We start from the raw sequence: 20,174 nt of genomic DNA, 5'->3' as shown, positions 1-20,174 counted from the left end.
AAATAGGCCCAGCCAATCTAGTGCCATCAACCTTCTGGCTGGGGTGAACAAGATGGGAACCATGTTGTTCAGGATTTTTTTTTTTAAATGGGGGGTTAATTTTGAAAAAAGGGGTTACAGAATAGCACTCATCCTTCTACCAGGCAGCAGATAGGACTAATTCCCAGATGGAAACTATTCTAAGCTGAAATCAAGATATCTGTCGACTCACAAATAACTTTGGAAGTGAATTTGCCTGCTTTAAAAACAAAAACAAAAAAACCGAAAGACCCACACGTACATACATATGCACTCACGCATGGCTGCCCACTCAGAATCACCCCCCCCCATTCCAGAGCACACACCTGTTGACATCGGAGACAAGAGCGTTTTGCTCATATTTTTTTTTAATGTATCACAATGAGCAGGAAACATACTTGATGAAATATTTTCAAAGGAGTATATTCAATTACCATCTACAATCAACTTAACTATGACAACAAAGTTTTTTTGTGACAAATTTTTTTTTTAAGTTTTGAAAGTTCCATGTGGTTTCTGTTTCTGTTAGTCTCCATGTATTTTGGTACAGTTCGAGATCAGCATTGTTACAGTAACAAAAAAAAGCTAACAAGACTACATTATAGAAAAACACCAAGAACATCATTTTTTGGTTTCGTTTGCTCTATTTTTTTTTTTTGTACATTGCAAAGGCTGTTCATATACCTCTTCACCTCAGGGTAACGTTCATTTTCGTTTTTTCTGTCCTACCCAAACTCGCCCCCCTCCCCCCACAAAAGAAAGTAAACAAAAAACTTGTCCAAGCTTTGTGTTTCACAGTGGGCAGTATCTCAGCGCCAACCAACCAACCAACCAACTCAATTTCTGCTTCTATTTAAAATGTTTTAATTTAATTTATTATTTAAAAAAAATATATGTCCATGAACATCAAGTGCACTGGCTTGGGTTACTGCCTCTCTCTTTCCTGCATCTTCCTGACATGCCTGATAAACTCAGGTTTCTTTAACACATGCCAACTGTTTTACTTTATTTTCAATTGTGTAAAACTTTGGCCACATTCATCTCTTTAAATAGCTTTTAATTTAAAAACAAACGAAAAACCTGCTAAGTGTTTTAAATCTTTTCCTTGTATCGTGAGGGTTTAGGGGTGTGCGCATGGGAGGGTCTATGGGAGATGGAAGGCAATCTTCTCCCATCTTTTTTGAAGGGTGAAAGAAAGAAGGGGAACTCTGTGGATTCATTTGGTGCTATGACAAAATAGGCCCAGCCAATCTAGTGCCATCAACCTTCTGGCTGGGGTGAACAAGATGGGAACCATGTTGTTCAGGATTTTTTTTTTAAATGGGGGGTTAATTTTGAAAAAAGGGGTTACAGAATAACACTCATCCTTCTACCAGGCAGCAGATAGGACTAATTCCCAGATGGAAACTATTCTAAGCTGAAATCAAGATATCTGTCGACTCACAAATAACTTTGGAAGTGAATTTGCCTGCTTTAAAAACAAAAACAAAAAAACCGAAAGCATCATACTGGTCACTCAGCCACCTTGGGTAGAAGAAGCATATCAGTTTGCACTAAGTTTGACTATTACTGTTCTGCTGTTCCTGGGGCTGATTTCCTGGTAGAGAATTCTTAATGGACACAAATGTGCCAAATTGTGACTGAAGACAAATCATTTACTCTGTTCATCCTACTCAGGGGTGAACTAAGTTTGGCTAGTTACATTCACATCTGGGAAAAAAATCATTAGGCAGAAGTTAAGGCTTCCCCAACCCCACTGACTTGCTGTTTGCCAATGTTCCCACAAGCCAGGGAAAACCAGGCAGAGTACCTGATCCCTGTATACTGGGCCCTAACACCACCCTACAAATTCTGATCTGCCAGAGAGGGAGGATGTAATTTGGGGGGGGGGGAGAGGGGGGAAGAGTGAGAACACCCAAACACCCCATCTTCCAAATCCTGAGGGGTGGAAAAATTCAAGGAAATGAATTAAAAGTTGGGGGAGGGGGGGTAGAAATTGCACTATTACCAAGCAATATCATTTAAAAAAAGTTTCAGAAGAGACCTAGCAGAATTTGACAGATAAAGCTAGTGTTAAATTGTTAATTGGTATCACATAGAGAACCAAAAACAAACAAAAAATTCTATATGATACAGACACAGAGTAACATACAACAGTTAAATGGCAAAAAATATATATATATATATTTCATAGAATTACAAACAAGATAAAATAATGGAAAACAAAAAAAACTGTACAACTTTAGAATTTAAAAAATGTTCATCTCAAACACAGGGAGAAATACAAGAATTTCTGTTAAAAGAAAACAGCTTGTTAAAACAGCAAATGGTTTGTGTACTTGTTTTTGACACCTTATGCTACAACTGGATACTGGTATGAATATTTAGATGGTACTCTTTAGTATTTTCTACTTAAAAAAACAATTAAAAAAAGGAATTTGCACTGTGCATCAGCCTAGTTAGAAATATGTACAACAGTTCAGGATCTGCTCTTTCATTAAACTAAAAACAAAAACCTCATAAAAATTAAACAGTCCCGGCTTAAAAAAAAAAATTGAAATCCATTTTCCTATCGTGGAATGCTCCAGTCTTTTGCAAAGCCGATGAATGAATGGCTTCAGCACTGGGGAAAGCAGCCGGAAAGGTGACAGACCAATGGAACCTGGTTCACAGCCTTCAAAGTTCCCTTTTGAAACATAAGGAGTAGAAAGAAAAGGGAGGCGAGGATGGGGGCGGGGGTGGGGGGGGTGGGGAAGGAAGGCCGGGGGCAGGGAAAGGATCTTACACTTTTGGGGCAAAGGGATGGGGTAGGGGAGATTGTTTCTGTTGACTTTTGGCTACGAAAGTGAAACAGCAAAGCATTTATTTGTCTCCGAAATCTACATTTTTAGCAGCACAAAGTTTTTCCTTTCAAAGTCCAGACCATTAAAGATGAGAAAGGGCGTGTTGCGTTGTGTTGTGTTGTGTGTTACAGGAATACAGAGATTAACAAACACAAGTGCCTTATGTCCGGTTCCTTTTTTGTTTGTCTGTTGGGTTTTGTTTTTCTGTACACTGCTATCTGATTCCCTTCTGGATCATTCACCGCTCAGACTGCCTAACACAAGGACAAAACTCTGAAGTAAAAAACGTGTCTTTTGGTATGTGGAATCGTCATTAACAGCTGCCTCTCTGCTTGCAGAAGAAGCACAGATAACAACCTGGGAAATCTTTTTTTCTCTTTTTTTCCTTTATTTAAACTTAGTCTTGTTTTGTTTAATTCAGAAACAAATTCTCAAGTAACAAGAACCCTTTCCCCCTCTTCCTGCACCAGCAGTGAAAGGGTGTGTCTTTGGATTTTATTTAAAGCATGAAATTTCTTTTTTTTTTTCTGAGAGGAAAAAAAACCCCAAACAAACCAAAACCAAAACAAACCCCTAACCAAAAATTTGTTTGGAAAAAAAAAAGTGCGCAGCCCAATTACACAAACAGAAATAAATGCTTTTGTTTTTAGGAAAAGAATCTTTGAAGCATCTACCAAATAAGGAAAGGAAGGGAAGGAAGAAAAAAAAAACAGAGGAAAGAAAAAAAAAGATAAGTGCACGAAGGTAACAGACATAGGTAACTAGGATGTATACGCCTTAAAAAGTTTCAACTCCCCAACCAAAAATATTCTGTGAGGATCCTAGTGACCCAAAAACCCTTTGAACTTCTTTCTTTAGTTTTTATAAAATAATTATGCAGCCACCCTCTAAGAAATGAAGGCAGCCACCTTAAGTGGAAGATTACAGGATGGGGGATGGGGGAATAAAGGGACAAAGGGGAGAAAAGCTTCGGCGAATCAACGGATTGCAATCTATCTGCTAGGAATGAACAAGACAACATCAAATGAGGAGCTGTCAGCTGGACCATACAAAAGCTAAATGTACACAAAAGGTTTTTTTTTTTCTTTTAAATCTACCATACTGCTTCAGTTCATTTCCAATGCAACAATCTACTCAACACCAAAAATGGTCATATCTATCATAAATACAGAAAGTCAGTTTTTTTAAAACTTATTTTTTTAGCTACAAGTCCTCAACACTCTTTGTGTGTTTATTATTTTTTTTTCTGAAAAGTGGGAGTGCTTAACTTTTCCCCTTGAAATTGGCTTCAGCAGAAAAGCTATCCTTAAAATCCCCAGAAAGCTAAAGCAGTTCACATTGTTTTTTTTTTTCTCGAATACTTTCTGCCCATTTTTAAATTAACAAACAAAAAAATCTTTTCTGGAACAAAAAAAAGAAAATATATATATTTATATATATATATATATAAAACAATGATTCTGAAAACAGAACAAAGTGTGAGCGATTGACCTGAGAATAAAAAGACATTACATTTCTTTTTTCTTTTAGCAAGCCATTGGTATCTGAATGCTAAGATAGCAAGAAATTTAAAACTGTAACAAGGTGGACTGCTTTCCCATACAGTGCATGCCGGACTCTGCTGTGCTATCAATTGGGGCGTCATTGAAAAGGGGCAATATACAAGGGGGTGTAAGCTCCAAAGACAATGAGGAGGCCCTATGGATTTCTGTCTCCCAGACCAATAGTACCTTCAAAAGGACAAATGTAACAGAGTTGGTATTTTATAGTAAAAGAAAAAAAAAGGTAAGAATGTAAAATCACCGGCATAGATAGTTATATGGGAAAACAACCCACGCTTTTTCTTTTTTTTTTTCTTTTTTTTCCTTTTTTTTTTTTTGGTTAGAAGCTTTGGAATTGCAGTTAGTCTATTTTTGAAATTGGTTTGTTATTAATTTCTTTTATTTAAATTCATTTGTGTGTGTTTGTGTGTGTTTGTGTGTGTGTGTGTGTGTGTGTGTGTTTTAAATTGTTCATCTTCAAAGCTTACAATCTGAAGGGGTCCATTCCTACACTAGCTAGACCAGGGTCCTGGGGGGGGCAGCTGGGGGCCGGGGGCCCCTCGGCCGGGCTGGCTGGCCCCTCGGACTTTTGGCTAAGATCCGTGTCAGACTCCTCCGAATAGTCGTCTGTTGGCATCGAGGGCTGAACCCCTGAGGTGCTGCATGAACTTGAGGTAACCGTTGAAGATGAGGAGAGAGGAGGAAAAGAAGCAGGCTTCCCAACCGAAGCCCGAGGGACCCCTGGAGGCCAAGACTTTCTGGAGGAGGCGTGGGGGGAAGCAGAAGAGGAAGAGGAGGAGGAAGAGGAAGAGGAGGAAGAGGAGGAGGAGGAGGAGGAGGAGGAGGAGGGGGGCGGGGGGCTGTCGTTTGAGTGAGCGGCAGACTGCGAGGTAGATGCGGTGCCAGGACCGGGGAAGCAGGCAGAGTGAGGTAATAAACTAGGGTGCTCTTTGGCGTTTCTTGCTGCTCTCGTGATTGTTCTGTGTTTGTGCAAGGTCGACTCGAGATGTTGACTCAGCGCCTCGTCCCCGCAGAGGGTGCTCTCGCAGGCCAGGCAGTGGTAGGGGCCCCCGCCGCCCCCGCCCCCGCCGCCGGACCCCCCGCCGGACCCCCCGCCGCCGCCGCCCATGGGCACGTGGAGCACCATCTCCTGCAGGCTCGCTGCCGACTGGCCCAAGAAGCAGAGGGACTTCAGGTGGCTGGTGGCCGCCTCCTCGTCGCCGAAGCCCGCCTGGCACTTGCGGCAGACCAACTTGTACTGCACCTTTGGAACAATGAAGGGGTCGGAGAGGGAGTCCGCGCTTTTGCTTTCTGCTTCTGGCTCTTCTGGGGGTTTCGGCAGGAGGGGGGACACCTCGCGGGGTGCACTTTTCTGCTCGTCTTGTTTGGGGGATTCTTTGGCAGGGTCTTTGTCGGGGGAAGCAGCCCCCGGGGGGACTGGGGTTTGGCTTGCTTTGGGCGGTGGCTGCTGCTGCTGCGGCTGGGACTGCGGCTGCGGCTGCGGCTGCGGCTGCGGCTGGGGCGGCGGTTGCTGCTGCTGTTGCTGCTGCTGTACCTTCTGCTGTTGGTGCTGTTGCTGTTGCTGCTGCTGCTGCTGGAGCTGCCTTTGTTGCTGCTGCTGCTGCAGCGCCTCCTGCAGACTCTGCTGGTATTGCTGATACTGCTGCAGCAGGGAGCCGGGGGACAGCCCCATCAGGGCCTGCGACAGCGCAGGGCTGTAGGGGAACAGGCCCTCCATGCCGTACATGGGCTGCAGGTAGCCGCTCTGCAGGGCGCCCGGGATCTGGGGGGCATAGTAAGGAGAGAAGCCGGGGACGAAGTAAGGAAGGAACTGGCTGGTGAGCAAAGCGGTGGGGTCCGAGGTCAGGGCTGCCTGCAGGGCCTGCAGCTGGGTCGGGTCCACCGCATACTCCATTGTGGGTAACGGGGCAGAGAGGGTGGCTGCGGGGGCCTCTCCTTTGTCCTTCTTGGGGCCCGCCAGAGTCTCCCCTTTCCCTTTATGTGCCTTTTCTTTCTCTTTAATTTTCTCTACTTCCTTCTCCTTTCGCTGCTGCTGCTGTTGCAGGGGCTGCTGCTGCTGCTGTGGTGTTGATGGAGGCTGCTGCTGCTGCTGCTGTTGCTGCTGCTGCTGCTGCACCGGTGGTGGTGGCTGCTGCTGCTGTTGTTGGGGCTGGGGGGGTTGTTGTGGGGTCATCGCCATAGTGGCTTGTGCTGGGGTCGGGGAGCTCATCGAGGCTGACGACTGTTTATTTGGTAATCCAGATGTCGGAAGGCCAGGTGAAGGGACCGTCGTGCCAGGCAGACCCATCAGGTTCGGTTTAGGAGAAGTTAAAGCTAAAAGAAATGGAGACAAAGAAAAATGAGGCCATCAGCCTGGCTGGAAGGGATGAGATGAGGGAGAAGGGGTGGGGTTCAAACATGTTGCCTGTGTCAACTGGTACAAGTTTCAGCCTTAGGGCTAGAGCCCAACCCCTATCCCCACTGCTATCCCCACCTTCCATGAACTCAAATACTACTAAAGAACTTGGCTTAATAGTTTTGGGTCTCAACATTTAGTCCTGAGGTCAGGTTGGTATCAACCTGTGCAGCACATGCCTCCTCCTTTCCTTGCTCAGTCTTTCTCTGAAGAACTTTGGAAGTGACTGCCTGACTTGGGAGATGCTGACCCAGGACCATCCAGCATGGCGGGCTCTGTGGGCAAAGCAGAACTGAAGTTGCTCCAAAGAAACTGGAGATGGGCAAATTTAGAGACTCTGCCCCAAATGGTCGCATGGTCTAAGAGCATTCCAAGCTCCTTGGACACACTAGAACTTGACTCTAACATAGTGATGTCAGTAAACTAAACCACTACCCACTAGCCTGCCCAGTGTGTGAGGCCCATTTGGGTCTGGATGTCCCAATGGAATTGGTTTGGCCAACCCAAAGCCTTGTTGCTTTCAAGTGGCATCACTTGAATCAAAGGTCAGTTGGTTGTGTCAAGGCATTAGGACAGAGCTAATTCAGCCCCATAAAGCCACAGCTGAGCTCGTAAGCTGGTGAAAAGATGAGAGGAGGCCAGGAACTTTTCTGGGCATCCAGGCCACAGAGCTTTTCCAAGTGAGTGCTTCCCTACTGCCTAAAGTTCAATGAGTACCCAGAACCCACCCCCCCTTACTGCTGCTGAAATTGAGAGGAAGGGGGCAGCTAGGTGGCACAGTGGATAGAGCACCGGCCCTGGTTTCAGGAGGACCTGAGTTCAAATCTGCCCTCAGACACTTGACACTTAACACTAGCTGTGTGACTCTGGGCAAGTCACTTAGCCCCAAATGCCTCACAAGGAAGGAAGGAAGGAAGGAAGGAAGGAAGGAAGGAAGGAAGGAAGGAAGGAAGGAAGGAAGGAAGGAAGGAAGGAAGGAAGGAAGGAAGGAAGGAAGGAAGGAAGGAAGGAAGGAAGGAAGGAAGGAAGGAAGGAAGGAAGGAAGGAAGGAAGGAAGGAAAGAAATTCAGAGTAAGGGAAAGGATGGAAGAATGGAAGCACAACAGCAGAAGCCAGGAAAACAAAACAAAACAAAACAAACAATGGATGCCTCCCCTCCCTGGCCCGTCTAATCTACATTTAAATTGAAGAATTCAGCCCATCAGGCAAGGGCCAGTTGGCATTTCCAGACCTAAATGCCTATCACTCCAAGCCCAGCTTCTGTGTGTGTGTGGGTGGGGAATTGGGTTTGGCAGAAGAGTTGGGAAGGACATTTGAGATGTCCTCCTTGAGTTGACAGCTTTTTAATGCCAGCACAATATTATGGACCAATTTGAAAGACACAGCCTTTCTTGGAAGAGTAGAAATTTATCCTTGGGGCAGAACTCTCCAAGTGCTAACCCCAAGGGCCACTAGGGTGACTTGCTCTAAGGCTTACCCTTCAGGACCTATCCTGATCACACTTGGCCCCTACTCCTGTTCCTTTGCCAAGGGGCTAAACAACTTCACTGGGCAAGTTTCCTTCTGCATCTCAGCCCTAAAAGTGCTCCTCCCACACACACACTTCAAGTGCCTCATCTGGGCACTGCTAATTCATTGTGGTCAGTACCGAGTTGCAGAACAAGAACCATATTCCCTTCTAGGAGAGAGCTGGGGATTGTAAAGGGAATGAAAAGTATGGCAGAAAGTGGGAGAGAGGCAGAGACATCATGGAAAAGAAGACAAATATAGGGGAATGTGTCTGGTTTCCTAGCATGCATGCCTTTACCTGGTACAACCTGCCCCATAAAAAAATAAAAAAATTCAAAAAATCTGGCTAGGACTGCATTGCCCTAAAGTTGAGGTTCTTAACCTTTCTTGTGTCCTGGACCCTTCCGGCAGACATTGCAATGAATGGAGCTTGTGGACCCCTTCTCAGAATCATGTATTTCAACTCATAAAATAAAAATATGCAAGATTAAGAAGGAAACTAGGGGGCGGCTAGGTGGCGCAGTAGATAAAGCACTGGCCCTGGATTCAGGAGGACCTGAGTCCAAATCCGGCCTCAGACACTTGACACTTACTAGCTGTGTGACTTTGGGCAAGTCACTTAACCCTCATTGTCCACCAAAAAAAAAAAAAAAAAGAAGGAAACTAATTATATGGAACCACAGTTCTTAAGACCCCTGGTTTTATGGGAAGACAGGAATAAACTGTTTTTCCAACATATCAAATAAGTTTTCCTAAATACATAATGTGTTTAGTCTCTCCTTTAAGTCCCTCTTCCCCCAGTGGAGCTGGGATAGGGACCCACACAGGATAATGAGCCCTGAAAAGGAAAACTACCTTTTATTAAAAGGAATTCTCTGTGTCTAGGCCTGGGGCAGGAAGAGAAATCAGCCTACTGGCCACTTTAATGCAACAGTACTGAACTATCATGCCTCACTCAAAATACTCAAAACTAAATAGATGAAAATAAAAAAGGCGGCTTCTTCAAGAGTCACTTCTAAGAAAACAGTGTATGTCTGGGTAGGCAAAGGTGAAGCATCTCAGGATGTTACATTTTCACTCAAATTAAGGGGGCCCAGCATTTACATATGAGACCATTCAGATAGGTGGCTCTATGAACTAAAAAGTCATTTTTTTTCAGCTCCAATCCACTGTGAATCTGAGAAAGAGCAAATCTAAGTTAAAAATGCCCATTTGTTAACATGTCATGAAAAAAACTGCTTTCTGCCTCCTAAGCATATCCGTGGTTTTGTTTCCCATTGGGCCATAGCTTTGCTCAGTCATCATTCCAAGGCTTGCTATAGGCCAGGCAGATTTCCAGAGGATTATTCCCTCACTTCCCTTCTCATCCCACACTGACCCAGGATTAAATCCTTTAGGTCAAAATCTGAGTAAGACCTCCAGTGAGTTCCCAAAGCCATCATCCACTGCCAAAGGTCCAGAGCAAATCTAGAATAAATTGGTGTCCTTTGAGCCAAGACTTAGGGAAGAAGGGTATCTAGGTTCTCTGAAAACCTGTAAGGCATTGAGTGAATAGATCATTTATGGGTGGAAGGAGCCTTAGATATCACACAATCCAACTCCAGTACTTTATAGCTAAAGATGGTGAGTTCCATCAAGGTAAAGTGACGAGTTCATGTAATGGGTTCATGGTGGAACTAGGTGTTGGGGGAGTGCTTTTTATTTTTCTAGTAAACTATGCCAAACACCAACAGAAGTTTATTGTTTATTCCACACGGCTAGAATCTGCCCTGGTATACTGCTAGGGACACACTCCACAAATGCCTCCTGACACTATTGCCTCCTTGCCAGGGTAGCCCCTCCACATGCACAAGTGACCCCATTCTACTGCGTCTTTCCCAGCAGACTGCCCCATCCATCTTCGTGACTTTCTCACTTAAATATTAATTCCCTCCCTGTCCACTGGCTGCTTCCCTACTGCCTAAAGACATGTCCATGTCTCATCTATCCTCAAAACTCCTAACTTCATCCATTTATCCCCATATTGTCCTACCCCTCCTCCCTTCTGTGGCTAAACCCCTCAAGAAGGCTGTCTGCAAGAGGTCCTTGCATTTTCTTTTCTCTCACTTGCTGCTGTTTCTTTTACTTTTTTTTTTTTTTTGCAGGGCAATAAGGGTTAAGTGACTTGCCCAGGGTCACAGAGCTAGTAAGTGTCAAGTGTCTGAGGCTGGATTTGAACTCAGGTCCTCCTGGACCCAGGGCCAGTGTGCTATCCACTGCATCACCTAGCTACCCCTCTGTCTCACTTGCTTCTTAACACTCTGCAGTTTGATTTCCAACCTTGTTCAACAGAAGCTGCTCCCTCCATAGGCACCAAAGGTCTCTTAGTCACTGCATCTAAAGGCTTCTTCTCAATATTTATCCTTCCAGACCTCTCTGCAGCTAGTTACCCTCTTCTCTTTCCTGTGGGTATTCTCTTCTCTCCACTCCTCTATTTTTGTCTAGAGCACCACCCTCCTTCCAGACACACAGGCTCCCAGGGGAAGTGTCACTCTCTTATCTTCCATATGCAATCAGTTGTCAAATACTGTCATATCCACCTTTGTGCTGTCTTTCATAGGTGGCCCCTTCTCTCCTTCGACACTGCTGTCATGGGGGAGCAAGCCCTCATCACCTCAGTCTCTCCTCACTCCAGTCCATCCTGAACTCAATTGCTAAATTGGGAGCTGGCACTTTTTTTTTTGGCCTTTCACTGTATCCATAACATTTAGCGCAGTGCCTGTTATGTAGCAGATTCTTAAAAAAACCACTGATTGACTGACTGACTGCCCTAGCTGACTTAGGTTCTATGCATGTAAAGCTTCCTCACCTCCCCTGCTTCCCTCTCAAACTGTTATACTTTTTACAAACTCAGTGGCAGTTCACAAAAAGAAAAAAGCAGCCTCGTTGGTGCTGCACTGACTGTGATTAGGTTACACTACCTCTCTGAGCTTCTGCAGTGAGGACCTGTAAACTGCAGAGCTTGGATAAGATGGTCTCTACAGTCACATTTAACGACAGCGAACCATTCCCACAAGATGTCTTAGCTCCTTCTAGCCCTGGGGCTTCCAATCTAGCCTAAGCCAAGAGCTGTCCTTCCTGTGCCTCATCCAAAGAGACGAGGAAGAGAAGAAGGGGCCAGGATGGAAGCACAGCTGAGAGACAGTGAGAGCTGAGCAGAGAGGATGACAAAGCAACAGAAACTAGAATTCAAACAGAAACCAACCCTACTCTAGGAAAAAAAAAAAAGGTATGTGACAAAATGGATATTTTGCCGAAAATGTACAAAGTGACTAAGATTTTAGATAGTCTCCTATGTAGGTCACGGGGTAAAGTTGATGGATCTTGTGCTGAGGACCAAGGAAGATTGATTAGAACGATCCAGGAGGGCCTTTTAAGGTATTTATCAGGTGGAGTCAGGGCTAGGTGGTGCAGTGAATAAACCACTAAGCCTGGAGTCAGGAATATCTGAGTTCAAATGCAGCCTCAGCCACCTACTAGCAGCATGACCCAAGCCAGTCACTTTAACCTCTGCTTGCCTCAGTTTCCACATCTGCAAGATGGAGCTAATAATGGCACCTACCTCCCAGGGATGCTGTGGGGATCAAATGAAACAATATTTCTAAAGTGTTTAGAGCAGTTCCTGGAATATAATAAGTACTATATAAATGATGGTGATGATGATCATCACCATCAGATTTGGTGGGCAGACGCAGATATGGAGGTGGCCAGAAAAGAAGATACACTGATAAAATATGACAAGACTGATTATAAAATTTCCTGAAAAGTGAAAATGTAAGACTTGTGACGGCAGGAAATAAATGTGATTGAAAATTATAAACAGTATCATTCCTTAAAAAAAAAAAAATAAAAGGCAATGGACTGTAGAGAAGGAAACAATTCTGCAGATGCAACTCAACTACATCATCTCGGAAGGATTTATAGAAGATACTGTTTGGAAAACAAACAGACATCAAATGGAACAAATTGCCTGCCGTTGTGTTAGTAATCTACTTTTGTTTTTTTTTAAAGTGAGGCAATTGGGGTTAAGTGACTTGCCCAGGGTCACACAGCTAGTAAGTGTCAAGTATCTGAGGCTGGATTTGAACTCAGGTCCTCCTGACTCCAGGGCTGGTACTTTATCTACTGCGCCATCTAGCTGCCCCGTAGTAATCTACTTTTGCTATCCATGATAGTTGGATCACTCCATCTAGGTGCCATAAGAAAAAAGGTGGAAAGGGTACTTTGGAAATATAGTAAACACTCCTTAGCCCTACCTAAACTCACAGGGTAGAAATCTATGCTCGAGGTAACTGTTTCCAAGGTATTCATGGGTCACGTTTCATGATATATCAAAGAGAGGAAGAGCCTAAAAGAATGAAGAGATCAAAGATGGTATTATTATTAAAAAAGAGGCTATTAAGAAGACATTAGCAACTATTGACCTATATGCCTATTTTCTCTTCTCTATAAAATCTTTATGAGAATGGTCTCCACACATATCAAGGGCATCCTGTCTGAACACAAGACAAGGGAAAAAAAGGCAGGCTCCTGTGGATGATTTTCTTTTTCTTTTTTCTTCCAAATTTAATTTTAATATATTAAAAATAAATACCGTACAACACTCTGTCATACTCTACATACTCTACTTCACTTTGCCAGGAAGGATGTTACGTGGGCATGCAGCAGGGACAGTGAAATTAAATTCCCCAAAGGCAGGCAAGTCACTAGCTGAGGGAATTAGAGGATACGTGAACCTGATGATGATTTTAATGGAAAGCAAAGGTATGGATTCCACTTAAAAACATGAGAGCTGCAGCTGGCGGGTGGCCACCATGGCAAAGGAAGGGGCACCTGAGAGGAATGATGTGGGAAGAGAGAGTACCTCACCATCTGTGTGCATCATGACACTGAAGCTTCACAGCAACCCCTTAGTGCCATCGTCTACATTATGTGGATGAGGAAATCGATTCCTAAAGGTTAGGTGACTTCTCCACAGTCATAAGACAATATAACTTTTGTAAGGCTAATGTTCTAGAACTTCTGCCTTCCAATGCAGTGTATTCTGCACCTTGGGCTGCCTCTCTTAGAATATATTTGATTGCACAGGGGAGCCATTGTCCTACACAGTGTGGTTTTAATTGCTGGACAGTTGTTTTGTACCTGGCAAATCTATTAACTAAAAAAACAAAGTGACCAAATGGCACTTATTAAGCACCTGTTCTATGTCAGACACTGTACTAGGAGCTGGGGAAACAAAAATCAAAACAAAACTATTGCTCCCTTGAAAAAGTTTACACTGGCGGGGGGGGGGGGGGGGGGGAGGATGCGGCTAGGTAGCGCAGTGGATAAAGCACTGGCCCTAGATTCAGGAGAACCTGAGTTCAAATCCGGCCTCAAACACTTGACAAATATAGGAGAATGTGTCTGGTTTCCTAGCATGCATGCCGTTACCTGGTACAACCTGCCCCATAAAAAATCAAAAAATTCAAAAAATCTGGCTAGGACTGCATTGCCCTAAAATTGAGGTTCTTAACCTTTCTTGTGTCCTGGACCCTTCCGGCAGACATTGCAATGAATGAAGCTTGTGGACCCCTTCTTAGAATCATGTATTTCAACTCATAAAATAAAAATATGCAAGATTAAGAAGGAAACTAGGGGGCGGCTAGGTGGTGCAGTGGATAAAGCACTGGCCCTGGATTCAGGAGAACCTGAGTTCAAATCCGGACTCAAACACTTGACACTTACTAGCTGTGTGACCCTGGACAAGTCACTTAACCCCCATTGCCCCGCAAAAAAAAAAAAAAAAAAAGAAAGAAAAGAAAAAGCTTACACTGGGGGGCAGCTGGGTATCATAGTGGATAAAGCACTGGCCCTGGATTCAGTAGTACCTAAGTTCAAATCTAGCCTCAGACACTTGACACTAGCTGTATGACTCTGGGAAAGTCACTTAACCCTCATTGCCCCATCAAAACAAAACAAAAAAGAAAAAGCTTATATTCTTATCAGGGGAAATACTATGAACACTTCAAGAAATACAAGAATACAAAGTAAATACAAGGGAATTTTTTTGGGGGGGAGGTGGCACAGCAATAGTAGCTTGGTGGGGGTTGGGGCAGAATCAGCAAAAGAGGCAGCACCTGGGTTTTGAAGAAGTTCGGGAGGCTAAGAAGTGGAGGTGAGAAAGGGAGTGCCTTCCAGATGTGGGGGGCATCTTGTACAAAGAGAAGACATAGAATGGTAAGCCAGAGACAGACTGTGAAGTGCTTTAAATGCCAAATAGCTACATGGTGCCACGGTGCACAGAGTGCTGGGCCTAGAGTCAGGAAGACCTGAGTTCGAATCCTGTTTGAGACATATACTAGCTGTGTGACCCTGGGCCAGTCTCTTAACTTGAGGGAGGCAGAAGGACAGAGGTCTCCTGAATCAGAGAGCTTAGGAAGAGGGCAGGGAATATGGGGAAAAGAGTTTTGTTTTGGACATATTGAATTTGAGATACCCATGGGACTGTATGCCTGGAAACATCCAAATGTTAGAGATTAGGAGCAGAGTAACATTGGCTATACACATCCAAGAGTCTTCTACGTAGAGTGGATAGAGAAGGTAGAGATCAAAGTGGTGAAGAGGGCCTAGGGCAGAGCCTCAGAGCATACGTGCACCCACAAACCATTGGTTTTTCTCAGTTTTAGTTCTAAATGCCAGGAGTGATTAAATAAACATTTCTGCCTTCCTAGTTCCCAAGTGTGCTTGAAGTCCCAGTAGAGGCTTCCCTGGCTACTATAAATCATTATCTGTTCTCTCCTGTGAACACCTGTTGCAAATACTGCATGGATCAGCTTGTACCACTCATTCTGTGCAGATTTTATACTACTTAGTGCCATCCTTTATGGTATTGTCTCCTGGGCAGCCTATTGTAGGAGGAAGACCTTTAGATTGAAGACAATTGCCACTTGCTAACTAGGCTTTATCTAGCTAAAATAGTTTTGTTAATTATTTTACCATCCTTTCTTGACCACAACCACAAGTAAACAAAGTTTTTTTTTCTATTTCCAGATTTCTTCATGAGTTTTCCCTCTTACTCCCTACCAAAAAGGTTTCTAGTCTCGTGTTATTCCAGTAGAGGGCACTTTACTTGTTGGCCGTCAAACAAATGAATAATACCAAGCAAAAATAAACAATAATTTTTAGCTATCTTTGACGATTACATTTCTTATTTCATATGTCTAAAAATGTTATATAGTTTGGAGGGCTTAACAAAGGGATCATTTGGCATTTGCTTTATTGATATATGGTCTAATTTATACTTTTCATATTTTCCCGAGGGAACAAATGAAAGTTGCTTCTTCTGAAAAGCTTTCTGGGCCCTTGGAGAAAATAAAGTTGCCCAACTTCACACATTTCCCAAGTTTGATTTGCTGGGTTTGCCTTTCGAAAACTTTGCCAAACTCTGGTTTTCTCAAAGGGAATATTTGGAAGTTATTGTTAAAAGTAAATTTTTTCTCCTTGTAGGAATATGCTTAAATTTGCAGGATTCCTAGGTTAAAGCCATTTTCCTTTGATTTTTGGTATACAATATTGCAACATTTCATTTCCTTTGTCATTGCTGATATAATCTGATAATTTATTCTAATTCCTAGTTCCTTGACATGTAATCTAATTCTTCCAACTGCTTGCAGTATTTTTCTTCTATCTTGGAATGCTTAAGCATGGCAATTGCATTTCTGAGCATATTATATGTAGGGCTTCTCTCTGGTGGTGATATGGGTTTCTGTACCTCTATATTTTTGTCCTCTCATTCCAATATTTCGGGGCAATTTTGCTTTCAATTTCTTGAAAAATGATATTCAGATTTTATGTTTTATCATGCTCTGTTGTGAGCCTGATAATTATTAAATCATCTCTTTGGGCCTTATTTTCCAGGCTGTTTGGTTTTGATAGTAGATTAATAAATGCTCTTCCCATTTTAGTGTTTTAAAACTTAGCTCTCTCTTGTGCCACTGAATTTTTTATTTCCACTTCATCCATTCATTTATTCTCCCTTCCCCCAACAAGAGTATCCGCTGTTTTACTAAGGGTTTCTAGTATATTCTAAGACATCCAGTCTGCTGGTTTTTAAAACATTGAGATCATTAACTTTATTCCTTACCTCTTCATTTATTTCTCTTATTAGAGGTAGCCAGGTGTTACAATGAATGGAACGCTAGGCCTGGAGTCAGTATTCAATTCTGGCCTCAGATGCTTAGTGGCTATGTGATTCTGGACAAGTCATTTAACTTCTCTCTGCCTCAGTTAACTGTAAAATCAGGATAATAATAGCACCTACATCCTAGAGTTCCTGTGGATTGAGTGACATCATATTTGTAAAGTGCTTAGCACAATGCTGGGCACCCACTGGGTACTTGAAAAATGCTTATTCCCCTTCCACACTGGCACCCCCATTTTATGATTGTACAAGGAGTTTCTCTTTGCTTATTCATTCCCCCTGTTTTTCTATTTTTTTCCCCTTATTGGGTGGAGTAACTCTTGAACCTCCACCTGTTGAAAGGTAGAGGAGTCTGGCTGAACTGATGCCAAGAGGAAGCTCTAAAAGTCTATAACAGATGATACTGTTAGTGAAAGCCCTTGGGATGTGTGTGTGTGGAGGGGGAGGGTCTGCTACTGTGGCTATTAGGTTCAGCAGATATCTGTCTTCTCAGGTGCTGTAGACCCTCCCTGTGCAACCTGAAGTGCAGGGGCCTGAAAACAGACAAGAAGCAGATGGCAAAGCAGTGAGGCAACAGCAATGGTGGATGTTGGGGGTGGGCTTTTCAAGGCTTACTTGCTATTAAGCTTAACAGACTCCTGTCTCTGTAGCCGGTGCTACACGGAGCCTGAAGCAGTAGGGACGGAAGCAGGCACACAGTTCAGAAAGAAGTGGGGAGTCGGTGGTAATGAGAGAATGCTTTCGGGGCTGGGGGAATCTGTCTGACCTGCTGTTAGTCCCAGACCTCTTCCTGTCTCTGAAACCATGACAACCATGACCATATAGAGTCTATAACACGGGTCCAGAGTGAGAATAAGAGTATAAAATACAGATGAAATAAAGCAGGGCACCAATACTGTGGCCTGCTGCTATCTTCTTCTCTTCCTGTGGGAATTACTTGGTAGGGTCCTCTTTCCATTCATCCTTCTTTCACTGTTATTCTTTTACTTCATTTGGAGTATTTCTTACTTTTTTTGAGGCAGAAAAGGAGACTTGGATTTATATGCCATTTAAAATTCAGGCACCTTGTTAGAGTCACCAGAGATGAACTAGTCACTGTTAAACAACTGACTGAGAATTATAAAGCAAAGCTTCTTAAACTGTGTCATGACCCCATATGGGGGTCAAATAACTGCATGTGAGGGTCGTGAAAAATTTGGCAATGGTCAAAGGCTATGCCTACTTATTTTATATATCTATATTCTTGGGGTTGAGTAAAAATTTCTTGGGTGAAAAGGGGTCTTGAGTGGAAAAAGTTTAAGAAGCCCTGGTGTAGAGAATAAAAGAGCCCTTTGTCAATTGCTAAAACAAACAAATACCATTTAATTGGAAAACCTGGCCCTAAAAGCTCTCCTTTAATGAGGGGGTTTCCCATTCATGGGGTAAGATCACCCATAATTCCTTGATAGATGCACCCACACAGAGACCTTTGATTATCCTTTGATCATAATAACTCACATTGATATAGGCAGATAGGAAGGCTAATTCTGGAGTCAGGAAGACTGGAGTTCAAATCCAGACTCATACTAGTTTGGTAACCCTGGGCAAGACATGTAATCTGTCTGCCTCAGTTTCTTCATCTGTAAAATGGACATCTTAATAGTACCTACCTCTTAGGGTTCTTGTGAAGGTAAAATGAAATAACATTTGTAAAATGTTGGACTATTATATAATAATGGTAATGATAATTATTATATAGTGCTAGCTATTTTAGTACATATTATAAATTATATAGGTTTTAAAATTTGCTATCTAAATCTATCTCTACTTATGTATATGTATACATATATATTTGTACACACATGTATGTTGTGAGATTTTCCCCACCCCTTAGAATACAAGTGGTTTAACTATAGTTTATAGACTGCAAATTAAGAGTTAAAATATTTAGATATTCTTTTGTAGCTTAAGAGTTAAAGAATTAGATATTCTTTTCAGTTTAAGAGTTATTATATTTAGATATTCTTTACTAACTTGAGAGTAAGTAAGATAGATGGCAAAAGGAGCTAAGGCAAATGCTAACTTGTCTACTCTACAAGCTTAAGCAAAGATTAAACTATTTCACTTGCAATTGTGGTTAGGTATAGCCACTGATCATCTTCAAGTTCAGATACCTAAAATAATAACTTCTGAGCTATAAGAGACCAATCAAAGCTGGAGAGAAGTTGGGAAGCCAAGCTTAACAAAAATGGTAGAAAGTCTTGATAGCTGAGAAACAACTCAGAGAGAGATAGGCCAGAGAGACTGTGTCCAACATGGCAAAGAAGAAATCCTTTAGATGGCTTCTTATGTTATGAGCCCGTTACTTAGTAACAGGGCTATTTTCAGTAGGATAAATAGAATGGCAAGTAATTGTACTAGTATCTGACTGATGGTTTCTTTCTTCCTATTCCACACTTACTGTATCTGTACCCCTTGGATTATGCTAATTTGTGGGAGTCATGGTGTATATAAATATCCATGGATCCTCAGGCTCGGGGTCTTTGGGTCCTAGACTTGAGACCGGCTTTATTGTGACACAGGATCCCTCTCCCAATAGTCTCCCTATTTTCTTTTGGCTTGGAGACTTTTGGTGTTTTAAATCTTCTAACACTGTGACTTAGAAATTTTTGCAACAATGTATACTTACGTATCTAGATATCTCCATTGACATCTATTTATATAGCTACCTATCTAAATTAGTTCATTTTATCCTCATAATAAATTGGTGAGACAGGACTATAGGTATATTATCCCCATTTTATAGATGAGGAAGTTGAAGCCAAGAGAGATGAAATGCTTTGCCCATGCCCATGTAGCTAGTAAGTATGGGGGCAAGGGGGATTTGAACTGGGCTCTCCCTTGACTCTAAGAACACTCCTTACACTACTTCTTGCTTCTTTCCCTATTACTAATATCAGCAAAGTATAAAACAGGAACATATCTGCTTGAAAAAGGTATTTCTCAGAATCATATAGGATATCTTGTCCAGAGTCTGTCCTGTGTGAATCTTGTTTGTATATATTTATTTACATCTTTTCAATGCCAATAAACAGCTGATGCACTATGACTGCAAGCTGTAGAAACGGCTGTCATCAATGTAATTTGTAAAGAGATGTCAATAGAGATGTCTAGATACATAAGTATACATTGTTGTGAAAATTTCTAAGTCGCAGTGTTAGAAGATTAAAAAAATCAAAGTCTCCAAGCCAAAGGAAAATAAGTTTATTGAGAGAGGGATCCTGTGTCACAATAAAGCCGGTCTCAAGTCTAAGACCCAAAGCCTCTGAGCCTTGTAGGGTAACCAAGTGGCACATGTCCACAAGGTGCAGCATATTACCAAAGATGGCAGGGGCTTGTGAATGACATAAGGGATCTGTCAAAAGCACACATGACCAGGAATAGAAATGGGCCAGGCAAGGAGTAATAATGAGTCTAGCCATCAACTATTAAAAAGATACAGAGGAAGGGTTCTCATATGTTGGGAAGCTCCTCTGTGAAGGATATGTGGAAGACCAAGAATTGTTACTGAGAAATATAGATGGAGAAAGTTGTGGAATGACCCTGCTCATTAATGAAACCCTAGATCCACTGAAATAATGAAATCA

The 20,174-nt window shown here is 42.7% G+C and overlaps 1 protein-coding gene across 1 annotated transcript in view; it reads right to left on the bottom strand.

The window, feature by feature from the left end:
- Positions 1 to 399: 399 nt before the first annotated feature.
- The window catches only part of ZFHX3 (zinc finger homeobox 3), a 311,215-nt gene continuing 291,440 nt past the window's right edge, over positions 400 to 20,174 (bottom strand). Inside the window, exon 10 of the mRNA XM_043983329.1 lies at positions 400 to 6,736. Coding sequence (XP_043839264.1) covers positions 4,887 to 6,736 — 1,850 coding nt within the window. The 3' untranslated portion in view covers positions 400 to 4,886. The remainder of the gene's footprint in view (positions 6,737 to 20,174) is intronic.

This window comes from Dromiciops gliroides, chromosome 2 (genome assembly GCF_019393635.1).
Source record: "Dromiciops gliroides isolate mDroGli1 chromosome 2, mDroGli1.pri, whole genome shotgun sequence".
Classification (NCBI taxonomy): Eukaryota; Metazoa; Chordata; class Mammalia; order Microbiotheria; family Microbiotheriidae; genus Dromiciops; species Dromiciops gliroides.
This window is presented reverse-complemented; position numbering and strand designations above follow the sequence as displayed.